General features: G+C 45.7%; 1 protein-coding gene across 1 annotated transcript; it reads right to left on the reverse strand.

Moving 5' to 3' along the window:
* Positions 1 to 2,158: 2,158 nt before the first annotated feature.
* On the reverse strand, positions 2,159 to 3,878 carry LOC103010561 (cold shock domain-containing protein E1-like). Its single transcript, XM_057549178.1, has 2 exons — positions 3,753 to 3,878; positions 2,159 to 3,014 (listed from the first exon to the last, which is right to left on the reverse strand). Exons 1-2 carry the CDS (start codon positions 3,876 to 3,878, stop codon positions 2,409 to 2,411), a joined length of 732 nt encoding a protein of 243 aa, XP_057405161.1. The 3' UTR covers positions 2,159 to 2,408.
* Between the last annotated feature and the right edge of the window lie 8,343 nt (positions 3,879 to 12,221).

A 12,221-nucleotide genomic window follows, 5' to 3' on the forward strand; every position in this document is an offset into this window, starting at 1 on the left:
GGAATCTAAAATATGACACAGGAAATTCCCCGGCAGTCCCAGTGGTTAGGACTTGGCGATTTCACTGCCTGGGTGTGGGGGTGCGTGTGTGCAGGGCCGGGTTCTATCCCTGGTCAGGGAAATAAGATCCTGTAAGCCATTCAGCAAGGCAAAAAGTAAAAACTAATTAATTAATAATTAAAAATAAATAAAATAAAATATGACACAAATGAACTTATTTATGAAACAGACTCACAGACATACAGAACAGACTTGTGGTTGCCAAGGGGGAGGGAGGGTGGAGGAGGAATGGATTGGGAATTTGGGATTAGAGATGCAAACTATTACATACAGAATGGATAAACAGCAAGGTCCTACTGCATAACACAGGGAACTATATTCAATACCCTGTAATAAACCATAATAAAAAAGAATATAGGACTTCCCTAGTGGGGCAGTGGTTAAGAATCCGCCTGCCAATGCAGGGGAGGGACACGGTGTCAAGCCCTGGTCCGGGAAGATCCCACATGCTGCGGAACAACTAAGCCCGCAAGCCACAACTACTGAGCCCGTGTGCCACAACTACCAAAGCCCACAAGCCTACAGCCCGTGCTCTGCAACAAGAGCAGCCACTGCGATGAGAAGCCCGCGCACTGTAACAAAGAGTAGCCCCCACTCGCCGCAACTAGAGAAAGCCTGCGCGCAGCAACGAAGACCCAATGCAGCCAAAAATAAAATAAATAAATTTATATTAAAAAAAAAGAATATATAGGGACTTCCTTGGAGGTCCAGTGGTTAAGACTCCACGCTTCCACTGAAGGGGGCACAGGTTCGATCCTGATCCCACATGCCACGCGATGCGGCCAAAAAAATCCCCCCAAAACGAGTATATATATATACATATATATGTATGTATATATATATATATGTATATGTATATGTATAACTGAATCACTTTGCTGTATATCAGAAACTAATACAACATTGTAAATCAACTGTACTTCAATAAAGAACAAATCAAAAAAAAAAAAGAAAAGAAAAACTGTTTTTCTGAGATAAAATTTTCCACCTACTGAATATGAACTTCAGAGAATGAGGCAGGGTTCAGTGAAATATACACAAACACTGCAGGAGAGCAGCTGGACAATTGGGCAACATGTTACAAACCCTTAATATTTTACATACTTTCCCACTCAACAATTGCAGTTCTAGGAATGTATTCTAAGGAAATAATCATATGTGTCAAGATTTAGTTGCCAGGATGTTTATCACAACGTTGCTTATAATAACAAAATAGTAGGAACATCTTAAATTTCTATTGTCAAGTTTTGGTTAAATAAATTATAGCACATTTACCCAACAGAAAACAATATAGTAATGAAAAATGTTGTCACAGGAGTATATATAATGGCATGAAAAGATGTTAAAGAAAAATCGTTAATGGAAAAAATTAGACTAAAAACCAGCTTTGTACAATAATCCTGTTTAAACTGCACACAAATACATATTATAGGACATATATGTTTTGTTAGTAGTTCCTATCTCTTTTTTTTTTTTTTTCAGGCACAGCTTTTTTATTATTTTTTGTTTGTTTTGTTTTGAAATCAGTAAAAGAAACTGGGTCCTAGAAGCTGCAGTGGTCTAAGCAGCAGCAAGTTTGTGCATTCATCCTCTTGTTTTTGTTTAAATACGTTTAAATTATCACACTGCTGACACACCTCATTTGCATGAAATTCTGCACCATATATACTAATTGTGATCAAGTTACCTCCCCCCATCCCGGGGCGGGGGGGAAACTACCCTGGAAGATAATTTTCACTGAAATCTAACCAAACTTCATTAAATAGACTGTGAGAAGATTATAAATGATATGAAAAATAACATTTGGCCATCAACTTAAAGAATTGGTTTACCTATACAAATTTTTGTAATTTTTAATATATTCTACCATCATATGGTCCTCAGAATTAAAGCATAATGAACAGAAAAGAAAAGGAGAAAGAATGCAACTGAGTGCTAAGGCAGAACATCTTGCCAGAAGTAATGAAGGTAGAGTATATACTAAGTATCAAGTGCAGAATTTCATAGGGCCAACAAGGTAACAGTCTGTATTTTTCACTTACACAGGCAAAGTAGATTTTGCAATTACCAGTTGCCTTAAATGCACCAAATAAAGCTCCTAAAATTGATACTACAAGGCGCCACCTTAAGTTTTCCAGGCTGCAACTGTGCATAATTTTAAAATGGTTTTCTTAAATTTATTTATTTTTTTAAACATAACACGAGGAAGGTTTTAAAACTGGTGTAATAGCTCAATAGAATAAGTATTCCAGATTTTGGGAGGGATGAAGAGGGAGATATTCAGAACCCTTCACCAGAATCCCCCCAACTTGATCATAGTGGATTAATGATGTGCTTTGTGGATGTGGTTAGTCAATGACACCAGCTTGATGGATCTTTCTTTCGGCACCAAATCCCACTGAGTTATCTGGTCCCCTTGGCTGACAAAGAACCACTAGGCGAGGGGCACTGGCATCATCCAGGGTGATGTTCTTCAAGCGATTGACCAACCTATCAGGTCGTGGAGCTGCAACAGCCTTGGGGCCCTTGCAGACTCGCCAAACATTGCAAGCACTGCACTTGCCAGTGTGCTGATTAAAAATCACTGAGAATTCCACCTCCTCTCCTGCCTGTAGCTCAATGCCATCCTGAACTTCTTTCACATGGAAAAAGAGCTTCTTGCTATCTCCTACTTCATAGTTAATGAAGCCAAACTGATCTTTCACACACTCCACTGTGGCCCTACGCAGGGGTGTGATGTTGTAGGCCATAGTCTGTGCATTTTGGCCCAGGACACACAATTGGAACTTGATGCTCTCCCCTTTCTGTAGGCAATCCCCTTTGTTGGCCATCCCAACTATGCCAAATGGATAGACCTCACCTTTCATATCTCCTTCGTCCATGATCGCAATCATTCCTTGGTACTCAGTCTGTGTTGGATCAACACTCCTCAAGGGGCGAAGAGTAGTTCCTATCTCTTGATGGTGGGATACTGGTGTAACTTTTTTTAAAGACTATTATTAATTTTTTTTTTGTTTTTTGGCCGTGCCACGCAGCTTGCAGATCTTAGTTCCCTGACCAGGGATCGAACCGGCCCCCCACCTTCCCCCTCCCCCCCCGCCCCCCATCCTCCCCTTCCCCTAGTCCCCGCCCCAGACAGTGAAAGTGCTGAGTCCTAACCATTGGACCACCAGGGAATTCCTTATTATTAACTTTTTAATAAGTACCAAGGAGCCAGAGAATAGTGTGAGGGCAATGAAAGAGGTACCAAATGACCCTCAGGCCCTGGCACCCATTTAAGACAAGAAACGCAGAATGTGGGATCTTAGTTCCCTGACCAGGGATCGAACCTGTGCCCCTTGCATTGGAAGCACAGTCTTAACCACTGGACAGCCAAGGAAGTCCAGAAAGACACTGGTTTGAATCCTGAGTCTTCTATTCCTATCCTTTTGATTTTTGGACAAGATTCTTTGGCTGTCAATTTTTCATTTGATTTGATTCTCTCATCTGTAAAATAAGGACATAATACTGTCCTGGAAAGGTTGATGGGAGCATTTAAAAGGATAATGCTATTGAAATCCTCTTATACAGCTATGGGTGTTTGGGATGTTTTGGAAAATTCTGGTTCCCAGAGAGAGCCTGGCCTCAGGGTTATGGAACTGTCATGATCCTGTCAACTTTTGGGTGGGGTGGAGGGAGGCCATTTGCCTTGCCTCCACCTTGTCTGCAGCCAGTTCTGGAATGGAGCAGAGTTGCACAGTTGCCTGGTAACACCTCTGGGAATCCAGGAAGTTCAAGTTTTGGAAGCTGTGGAGGAAAGGAAAGGTGGAGTCTTGCATGTTTGAGTTTAAGCTGACGTGTACCAAGTGGGTGCTGTTCTTATGTGATGTAAGTGATTCTAAGTACTAGAGCTCAGGTAATCTTTGTTTTGTTTTAATGTAATAGATACACAGGTTCAAAATTCAAAATGCACAACAGGGTGAAGAGTGAAAAATCTCCCTGTATCCCTGTCCTTTCATTTCTCACCACCTAGTCCCCTCCCCAGGGATGGCTGAGTTATCACCTTCACAGGAGTCCTTTAATAGCTGTTACAAGTATACAGGCAAATAAGTGAACATGTATTTTTTTTCTACCCTCCCTTTTACACAAATGGTAACATACTACCTGCTTGGTAGGACCTTGCTTATTTCACTTCACCATGGCTCTTGTTCCCTATTTGATTTAATGGTTGCAGCTCATTCTACTGTATAGGTTATACCCTTTGGTCACCCAAAGCCCAAAGAAGTTGTTAGGTTGTTTCCAATCTTTCACTTTTATGATGTTGCAGTGAATTGCCTTGCATAGGTGCCACCTCATTTATCTGTAGGATAAAAAATAGAAGGAGAATTTCTGGGTCAAGGGTATGTACTTTTGCACTTTTGATAGGTACTCTGATGGTTAAACTGCCCTCCAAAGGGGCTGTATCCATTTCAGGTGCCTTCTCCCAGGTAGGCTGTTTTTAACTTTTGGATCTCAGGTTGGTGGGTAATAAAAGGGAATCTCAAGGTAATTGGAATTTGTATGGGTCTCATGAAGCTGCTTTTGCTACTCCTCACTGACCCCCTTGTCCTTTGTTTCTAGGAACTGAGCTGGTGCAGCATTCTGTCAGTACAATCCCTTCCGGCTGCTACAAGCAAGGGATTTGGGGTTTGCCCCTCAGCTTCCATAAGTGTCCTTTGCTGATACACCCAGAAATCTGTAGCTAGGGCATCTGTCCTCTCTTCCTGCATACATCCTGTTCCTTTTCCACTGCTTTGGCCATCCAGCCACCTATTCTGTGCTTTGGGGTTTAGCTGACTCCCAGTTTCATCAAAAAGAGAGTTTTTGTTTTTGTTTTCCATGCTGTTGTTTTGGACAGTTTCTTTGGTAAAAACAGGAGAAAGATGACTCTTTGTCCTTAATTGAAAATCCTAAAACAAAGAGGCATGTATTATTATCATCCATTTTACAGGTGTAAACACTGACACTTAGGCTGGTTAGAAAGTGCATCCCTGTGATAAAATGACCCCAGAACTGGGGTTCCAGTTTTAACTGTTATTCTCCTTATGACCTTAGGTAAATCACCTCTTTCAGGTCTCAGCTTGCCTAGCTGTGAAACCAAAATGTCTTAGAAGAAGCCCAAAGTCCCTCAGAAGCTGTCAGAGAACGGAGGGATGGGAGGGAGTAAGAGATGTTGGTGGTGCTCGGTCTTCCTCCGGAAAGAGCCCAGCTTTTTATCAGTATTGACATCACTGACTTATGCCTTAGATTTATTTTAAGAGGGTAATTAATGGGAAAAAAACAAACAGAAAAAAAAAAGGAAAATCATTGCACTATCTCAGAGGTTGTAAACTCATGGCTCATAGGCTGAAAGTGGCCTGATGACATGCTTTACTTCGTCCACAAAGTGTGTTTTAAAATGTTTAATTAGTTGCTAACTTTCTTTTTTTTTTGGCTGCATTGTGTCTTCATTGCTGCGCGCGGGCTTTCTCTAGTTGCAGTGAGCGGGCTTCTCATTGCGGTGGCTTCTCTTGTTGCAGAGCATGGTCTCTAGGCACACGGGCTTCAGTAAGTTGTGGCACACAGGCTCAGTAGTTGTGGCTTGCAGGTTCTAGAGTGCAGGCTCAGTAGTTGTGGCGCACGGGCTTAGTTGCTCCGCGGCACGTGGGATCTTCCCGGCCCAGGGCTCAAACCCATGTCCCCTGCATTGGCAGGCGGATTCCTAACCACTGCGCCACCAGGGAAGCCCTAGTTGCTAACTTTTAAAAATCCAGAGATTTCATATAAAAATGTGTATCTCTGGGACTTCCCTGGTGGTCCAGTGTGTAGGACTCCGCGCTCCCAATGCAGGGGCTCTGGGTTCAATCCTTGGTCGGGGAAGTAGATCCCACATGCATGTCACAACTAAGAGTTTGCATGCCGCAGCTAAGAAGTCCGCCTGCCACAACTAAGACCTGGTGCAGCCAAAAAAAAAAAAAAAAGATTGAAAACAAAATGTATATCTCTGGCTGTTCTTTAGAAGAATCAAAGATATGGCAGCTTGGGGTTCACAAACCAAACACACTGGTATAGCAAACCCCAGATCCAGAAACTGGGCATCACCAGAAAGGATTAAGGCCCTTAATCCCACCTCAGATGATGTCCCTCCCCAGGGCAAAGGTAACCACACTCCAGACTTCTAACAGCATAGATCAGTTTTGTCTGTTTTTGTAATTTATATAAGTGCAATCACACAGCCTGTCCTATTTTGCGTCTTGTGTCTTTCACTCAACATTATGTTTGTAGGCTGCATTCACAGGATGGCACATAGCTGTAGTTCATTTGTTTTCATCGTTTTATCACGTTCCGTTGTATAAATATCTCACAACCTATTTATTCGGCTGTTGGTAGACATCTGTATTGTTTCCAGATTTTGGCTAGTATGAATCTCACTGCTATGGACATTCTTGTACACATTTATCACACATATTGGCGCACACAGGTACGCATTTCTGTTGAGCATGTAGGCGGGAGTAGAACTGCTGGGTAAGAGTAACTCAGCCCAGGCTCTGCTTTGATAGAGCCGGCACATGTTTTCCAGAGTGGTTATACCAACCTACCTTCCTCCAGCTGTTGTGAATTCCAGTTGCTTGCCTTACTCATAGTTGTTACCTGACAGGCATTGGGTTTTGGGACCCCCAGACAACATGCCTTCTACAGGTTCTTCAAACTCTTAACCTTCTAATCGTACCTGAAATGAGAGAAGAATGAACGGCTGTCCCAAGTCCTCTCAAGGGTACCTGCTTTTCCTCTTGCTTTCTAATACTTGGCTGGGATTCCTTTATTTTATTTTTAAATATTTATTTATTTATTTGGCTGCGCTGGGTCTTAGTTTCAGGATCTTCGTTGCAGCACGCGGGATCTTTAGTTGCGGCATGCGGGATCTTTTAGTTGCGGCATGTGGGATGTAGTTCCCTGACCAGGGAGCGTGGCGCCTTAGCCCCTGGACCACCAGGGAAGTCCCAGATTCCTTTATTTTAACATTCATTTATCTCTCCAAGCTGAGATGTGGAGGTTGGGAAGGAGTTAGCCAGACAAGGCGGTGGGAGTGGGGAGACTGAAGAATGTTCCAGGCTGAGGTGAGACAAGAGCACGTTTAAATCTTCTAAGAGGCCAGAGGAAAAAAAGAAGAGTACAGTTCTCAATGTGGGCAGTGCTGCCTACAGAGAATATTTGAGACAGGACTCGGGGATGGGCCACTGGTGCTTCAAGTCAAGACCAGGAGGGTCCCGGAAAGCACAGAACTGCTCCCCGCCCAAGGAAAACACCTCCCTCCCGCACACACCCCCCCCCCACTGCTGAAAGCCCTTAGAGAGAAAAGCAAAGAGAAAGTAAAAGAAGTTGATTTTTTTTTTAAATCAAGATATGACCAGTGATATAATACTACCATCCAATCTATACTTATACTTTTTTTTTTTTAAGTTTATTTATTATTTATGGCTGTGTTGGGTCTTCGTTTCTGTGCGAGGGCTTTCTCTAGTTGCGGCAAGTGGGGGCCACTCTTCATCGCGGTGCGCGGGCCTCTCATTAATCGCGACCTCTCTTGTTGCGGAGCACAGGCTCCAGATGCGCAGGCTCAGTAATTGTGGCTCACGGGCCTAGTTGCTCCTCGGCATGTGGGATCTTCCCAGACCAGGGCTCGAACCCGTGTCCCCTGCATTGGCAGGCAGATTCTCAACCACTGCGCCACCAGGGAAGCCCAAAGAGGTTGATCTTGATTGGAGGGTGGGTAGGAGGTTGAGGCTGGGGGAGGGGGAATGGGGTGTGTCCCACTGTCACGTAAATATCCCCTCCAGGCGGCTCCAGAGCATATTTAAACCTCTGTCACCTGGGGCAGCCTTAGTTCTCTGAGCTCCTGGTACGAGCTTCTTCCCTTGGGTGGATTCTTGGCTTTTCTCCCAGCATGGCCCCCAAACACCAGTCTTCACTTCCACCCCAAGCAAAGAAACCGAAAAAACCAAGACGGACTCCTGCCTCCAGGCCAGAGGAAACGTCTGCTACTCCGAACTTGCCGAAGGAAGGTACGTCCGGACACTACGTTTTATTGGAGATTTAAAGGATTTGCAAGGATTGACTTCTAGGTGATTTTTTCTTTTTTTTTGCCCCACACTTTTTGAGATGACTGCAAATTCCTCTGAAGGATTTTAAGCATGGGGTGCATGGATTAGGTGTATGTGAAGGAAGAACCAGAAGGGGTGAAAGTGGGAGGCCTGGAGCACGCGTGAGCTCGGTCCTGGCCCCAACCCCACACCTACGCTCCCAGCCCCCAGACTCATTCCTTTTGTCTCGGTCAAGTGACACCAGTAGCCAGCTTGAGGCTGGGGGAAACATAGGTGACCCCTCTCCTCTCCTCCACTCCTCCACGTGCCATCAGGTCCCTGAGTCCTAGTAGTTCCTCAACACCTCATATCCGTCCACCTCTTTCCTGCTGTTGCCGCCCGCCCATAACTCTGGCCCGGATTACCGCCCCCTCCTCCTCCTCTTGCTTCCGGCTTCCTCCTCCCTTCCAGCCAGAGCAAAGCCAATCATGTGACTCCCTGGCTTAAAACCCTTCCTAGCCTTCCCATTGCCCTCGAGGTACAGACTAAGAGACTTCCGGGGCACTGCCCACCTGGTCCTTGCCGACCTCTCCAGGTTCAGGCTCCCTCCGGCACCTTTAACCTCTCTTCACCTCCTGGGGCTCCATTCTTTCACCTCGGGGCCTGGAAGCCTGTCTGTCCTCTGCCTGGATCGCTCTCCTCTCCCTACCTGTGCATGCCTACTCGTTCTGCAGTTTCCTGCTGAAAAGTCACTCCTTGCAGGTATTCTCCTTTGAGCAACAGCTGCTGTGTGTTAGGAGCCCCCTTCTGCCCTTGCAGCACCCAGAGCCACCCCAGCCTGGCCTGTACATTCTAATTGTTGGTTTCATGTCTGCCCCCCCCCCCCATTAACACTTAACTTGGAGGTGAGGGCTGTGCTTTGCACACACACAGCTTGGAGTTAAGCACAAAGTGCATTGTTCTGGTGATTAGGCCTCCCGGATAGATTGCGGGTGTGGTGGGGCCTTCGCGGCAGGGGGGCAGCTGGAGGGGGTGAGGGTGAGTTTGGATAGGTCCTGGAAGGCAGGACAGCATTGCCCCAGGAAGTGACAGCGGGCTGGCTCAGCACAGAGGGGAGGGGCTTGGAGTCCACGAATCTTCCTAATTTGCTCACTTGGCTGAGGTCCACATTTGCTCATGGAAGGAGCACTGGATGAGGAGCCCTCATTGCAGAGCTCCTGTGGATCTGTTGGGTGATGTGGAAAGTTTACATTTAATGGGTCTCAGTCCATCCCCTTCCAAATGAGATGCAAAGACCTCCTGCCCAGCCAATATCCCGATGTGGTAAAGCTGGACAGGGCTCGAAACCTGGCTGCATCCAGCTGTGTGACCTTGTTGGGCAAGTGACATAACCTGTGCTTCTTTCCTCTTCTGTAAAATGGGCTCCATAGTATCTGTTAGGCTTGCTGTGAGGCTTAAGTGGAAGTGAAACACAAGACAGCAATTGGCTCATAATCAGTGCTCTTGAGACGGATAGTAAACTCTTTCCCACTTGTGAGCAGCAAAATGTGGATGAGTCCTTCTGGTCGCCTCCTGTTTAGCTTCTTGGGAGAATTAACAGGACCAGAAGGGACGGCAAGGTGCAACCACAGTCCCTCCAAGGTGGTTCATCCTGGGACACTGCTGCATTTTAGGGAATGCCAGCATCTCTGTTCCAATCTTTAAGCTGTGGGATTCTCCTCCTTCAAAGGAAGCTGGGAAGGAGAAGAGAGAGGAATTCTGAGAGTGAGGTGAGAGGCCAAGGAGAGAATGCAGAGCTCCTAATGTTGGAGGGGAGAGAGACCACAGAGAATAATTCAGTGGGTGAATTATCTCTTAGTGTGTCCATGCCACTCCCTTGTTTGCTGAAACTTGGCTTTTTGCTTTCTCTTTCTCTTCCACTTCCTAGTGTGTGCTCCTTGAATTCATCTTGAGAAGTGCTGTGGGAAAGGTCTGGAAGAACAGGATGGTCCTAAGGGCTGGGGTGGGAGCCTTGAAGCCCATTGCCTAATCAGAAGGCATTAGAAGGCTCCCTGGAGCCCCTGCAGATACATGGGAAACACTGGTAGATCAGGCACTTAGGAGATGCTCTGGGTCACTGGTACCAACCGGTGAGCAGGCTTTGTTTTGTGTATGAAAGCAGCCTTCAGCACAGTGTTTTTCAGACCGTTTCATCCCATTTGTGGGTCATGAAATCATTTTAGTGGAGAGTGACCTGCATTTAAAGAAAATAGAAGATTAATAGTCATCACACTCAGTGAGGGTAAGCATTGTTTTGTGTGTAGGTGTGTACTGGGTCCTAATATCAAATGTACCTCTTACTGTAATTCATGTCAAAAAAATGGAAAAACTCTGTCCTTAGGGCAGGAGCTTTGTTATCCATTAGCCTTGGCCCTGCCACCTGTATCAAAAAAAGTTGAGTTTATCTGTGAAATGAGGATATTAATACCTGTCTCGTATTTTGTGAGGACTGAAAGAGAACGAAATGTGTGTATTTATCACAGCCTGTGGCCCATGCTACATGCTTCAGCAGTGCACTGGAGCCTGGTATTTTTGTTTGTTTTTTTAAATTTTTTAAAAATTTTATTTGTTTATTTTTGGCTGCACTGGATCTTCGTTGCTGCGCACAGGCTTTTCTCTAGTTGCGGCGAGTGGGAGCTACTCTTTGTTGCAGTGCACGGGCTTCTCATTGCGGTGGCTTCTCTTGTTGCGGAGCACGGGTTCTAGGCACACGGGCTTCAGTAGTTGTGGCACACAGGCTCAGTAGTTGTGGCTCACGGCTCTAGAGCACAGGCTCAGTAGTTGTGGCACACAGGCCTAGTTGCTCCATAGCATGTGGGATCTTCCCGGACCAGGGCTGGAACCCGTGTTCCCTGCATTGGCAGGCGGATCCTTAATCACTGCGCCACCAGGGAAGTTGGAGCCTGGTATTTCTTTCCATCTCTGTTCAGTGACATCAAAGTGGTAGCAGGAAATTTGCCATGGTGGGAGTATTTATACACCATTGAAATCAGCAAATGCTACAAATCAAGGTTTTTGGTGTGTTTTTTTCTCTTCTGGGAGCTGGTTGTCAAACATTTCCCAGCTTCTCATTGGTGCTAATAATTCTTCCCTTAAAAATCCTGTCCAATTGGGATGGGTATGGATTGAGCTGGACTCAATTGAGAAAAATAAGGTTTGGAGAAGAAAGAATAATTTCTGGGTTTTGGGGAAAGCCCCAATAAGACATTTGTATTCTCTTCCCATGGACTGTCAGCCACTTAACATTTATCGATCACCCACCAATGGATTATCTTGAACATGAAAGACACTGCTTGAACTTTAAGAGCTGATAGTAAAATGTGAGTCCTGGAAGGCAAATAATCCAACCCCTGGTTTTGGTTATAAACACCCAAGGAGAGATTTCAGACTTTTTGTGTCCATGTCTTGGGGCCCTGCAGGAAGGAGTAGAGCAGTGAGTGGTACATTTGCGTTACCTGGAAAGCACAGTTTAAACAGAAATGCCTTGGCCTTCCTGTTTCAAGACTTGGCCTCTAAAGCAGGCCTTGTTGGTCCTCTCTGACGTAGCGAAATGAAATTAACACAGCCGACTCCATCTTCGAAGTTGTGCGATGCAGGCGCAGTTGCTGGGATTGGCGCTTAGCACTCTGTACTGATTCTTGCAAGCTCCTTTAATTAGGCACTGAATTGGGTCAAAAGCACCCGCGGATGAATGTGGCACCTCCTTGCCTTCAGAGGACTTCCACTTTAGCGTGGCCCTGCTTAAACATCACCACTGACACAACGTTCCGTTTGTCAGCCTTTCTTGAATTTTGTAATTTCATAACAAATAGGCCAATAGAGGGAAAATGACTTGCCCAAGTGCACATAGCCTGCTGGGCAGAGCTTGGACTAAGAGCCAGGAAAAGGCCCTCCCTGTGAGTGGACTGGGCAGCTTCGGGCTTTGCAAACAAGCCTGACTCCGAAGGCAGCTTCCCTCTCTGGGAAATAGGATGGAGGTGCCGCCTTCCTTCCCTCACGAGGAGGGGGCGCCCCAGTAGTGTCCCAGAGTGCAGAACCCAGGGTGGA

Source organism: Balaenoptera acutorostrata, chromosome 6 (genome assembly GCF_949987535.1).
Source record: "Balaenoptera acutorostrata chromosome 6, mBalAcu1.1, whole genome shotgun sequence".
Taxonomy (NCBI): Eukaryota; Metazoa; Chordata; class Mammalia; order Artiodactyla; family Balaenopteridae; genus Balaenoptera; species Balaenoptera acutorostrata.

What these genes read in the sequence shown, in the direction of transcription:
- LOC103010561 (XM_057549178.1), bottom strand. Translation starts at nt 3,878, where the DNA reads ATGCAAGACTCCACCTTTCCTTTCCTCCACAGCTTCCAAAACTTGAAC. An exon ending in TGGCTGCAGACAAGGTGGAG is followed by an intron (nt 3,015 to 3,752) that starts GCAAGGCAAATG and finishes CACCATCAAGAG; the next exon opens with ATAGGAACTACTCTTCGCCC.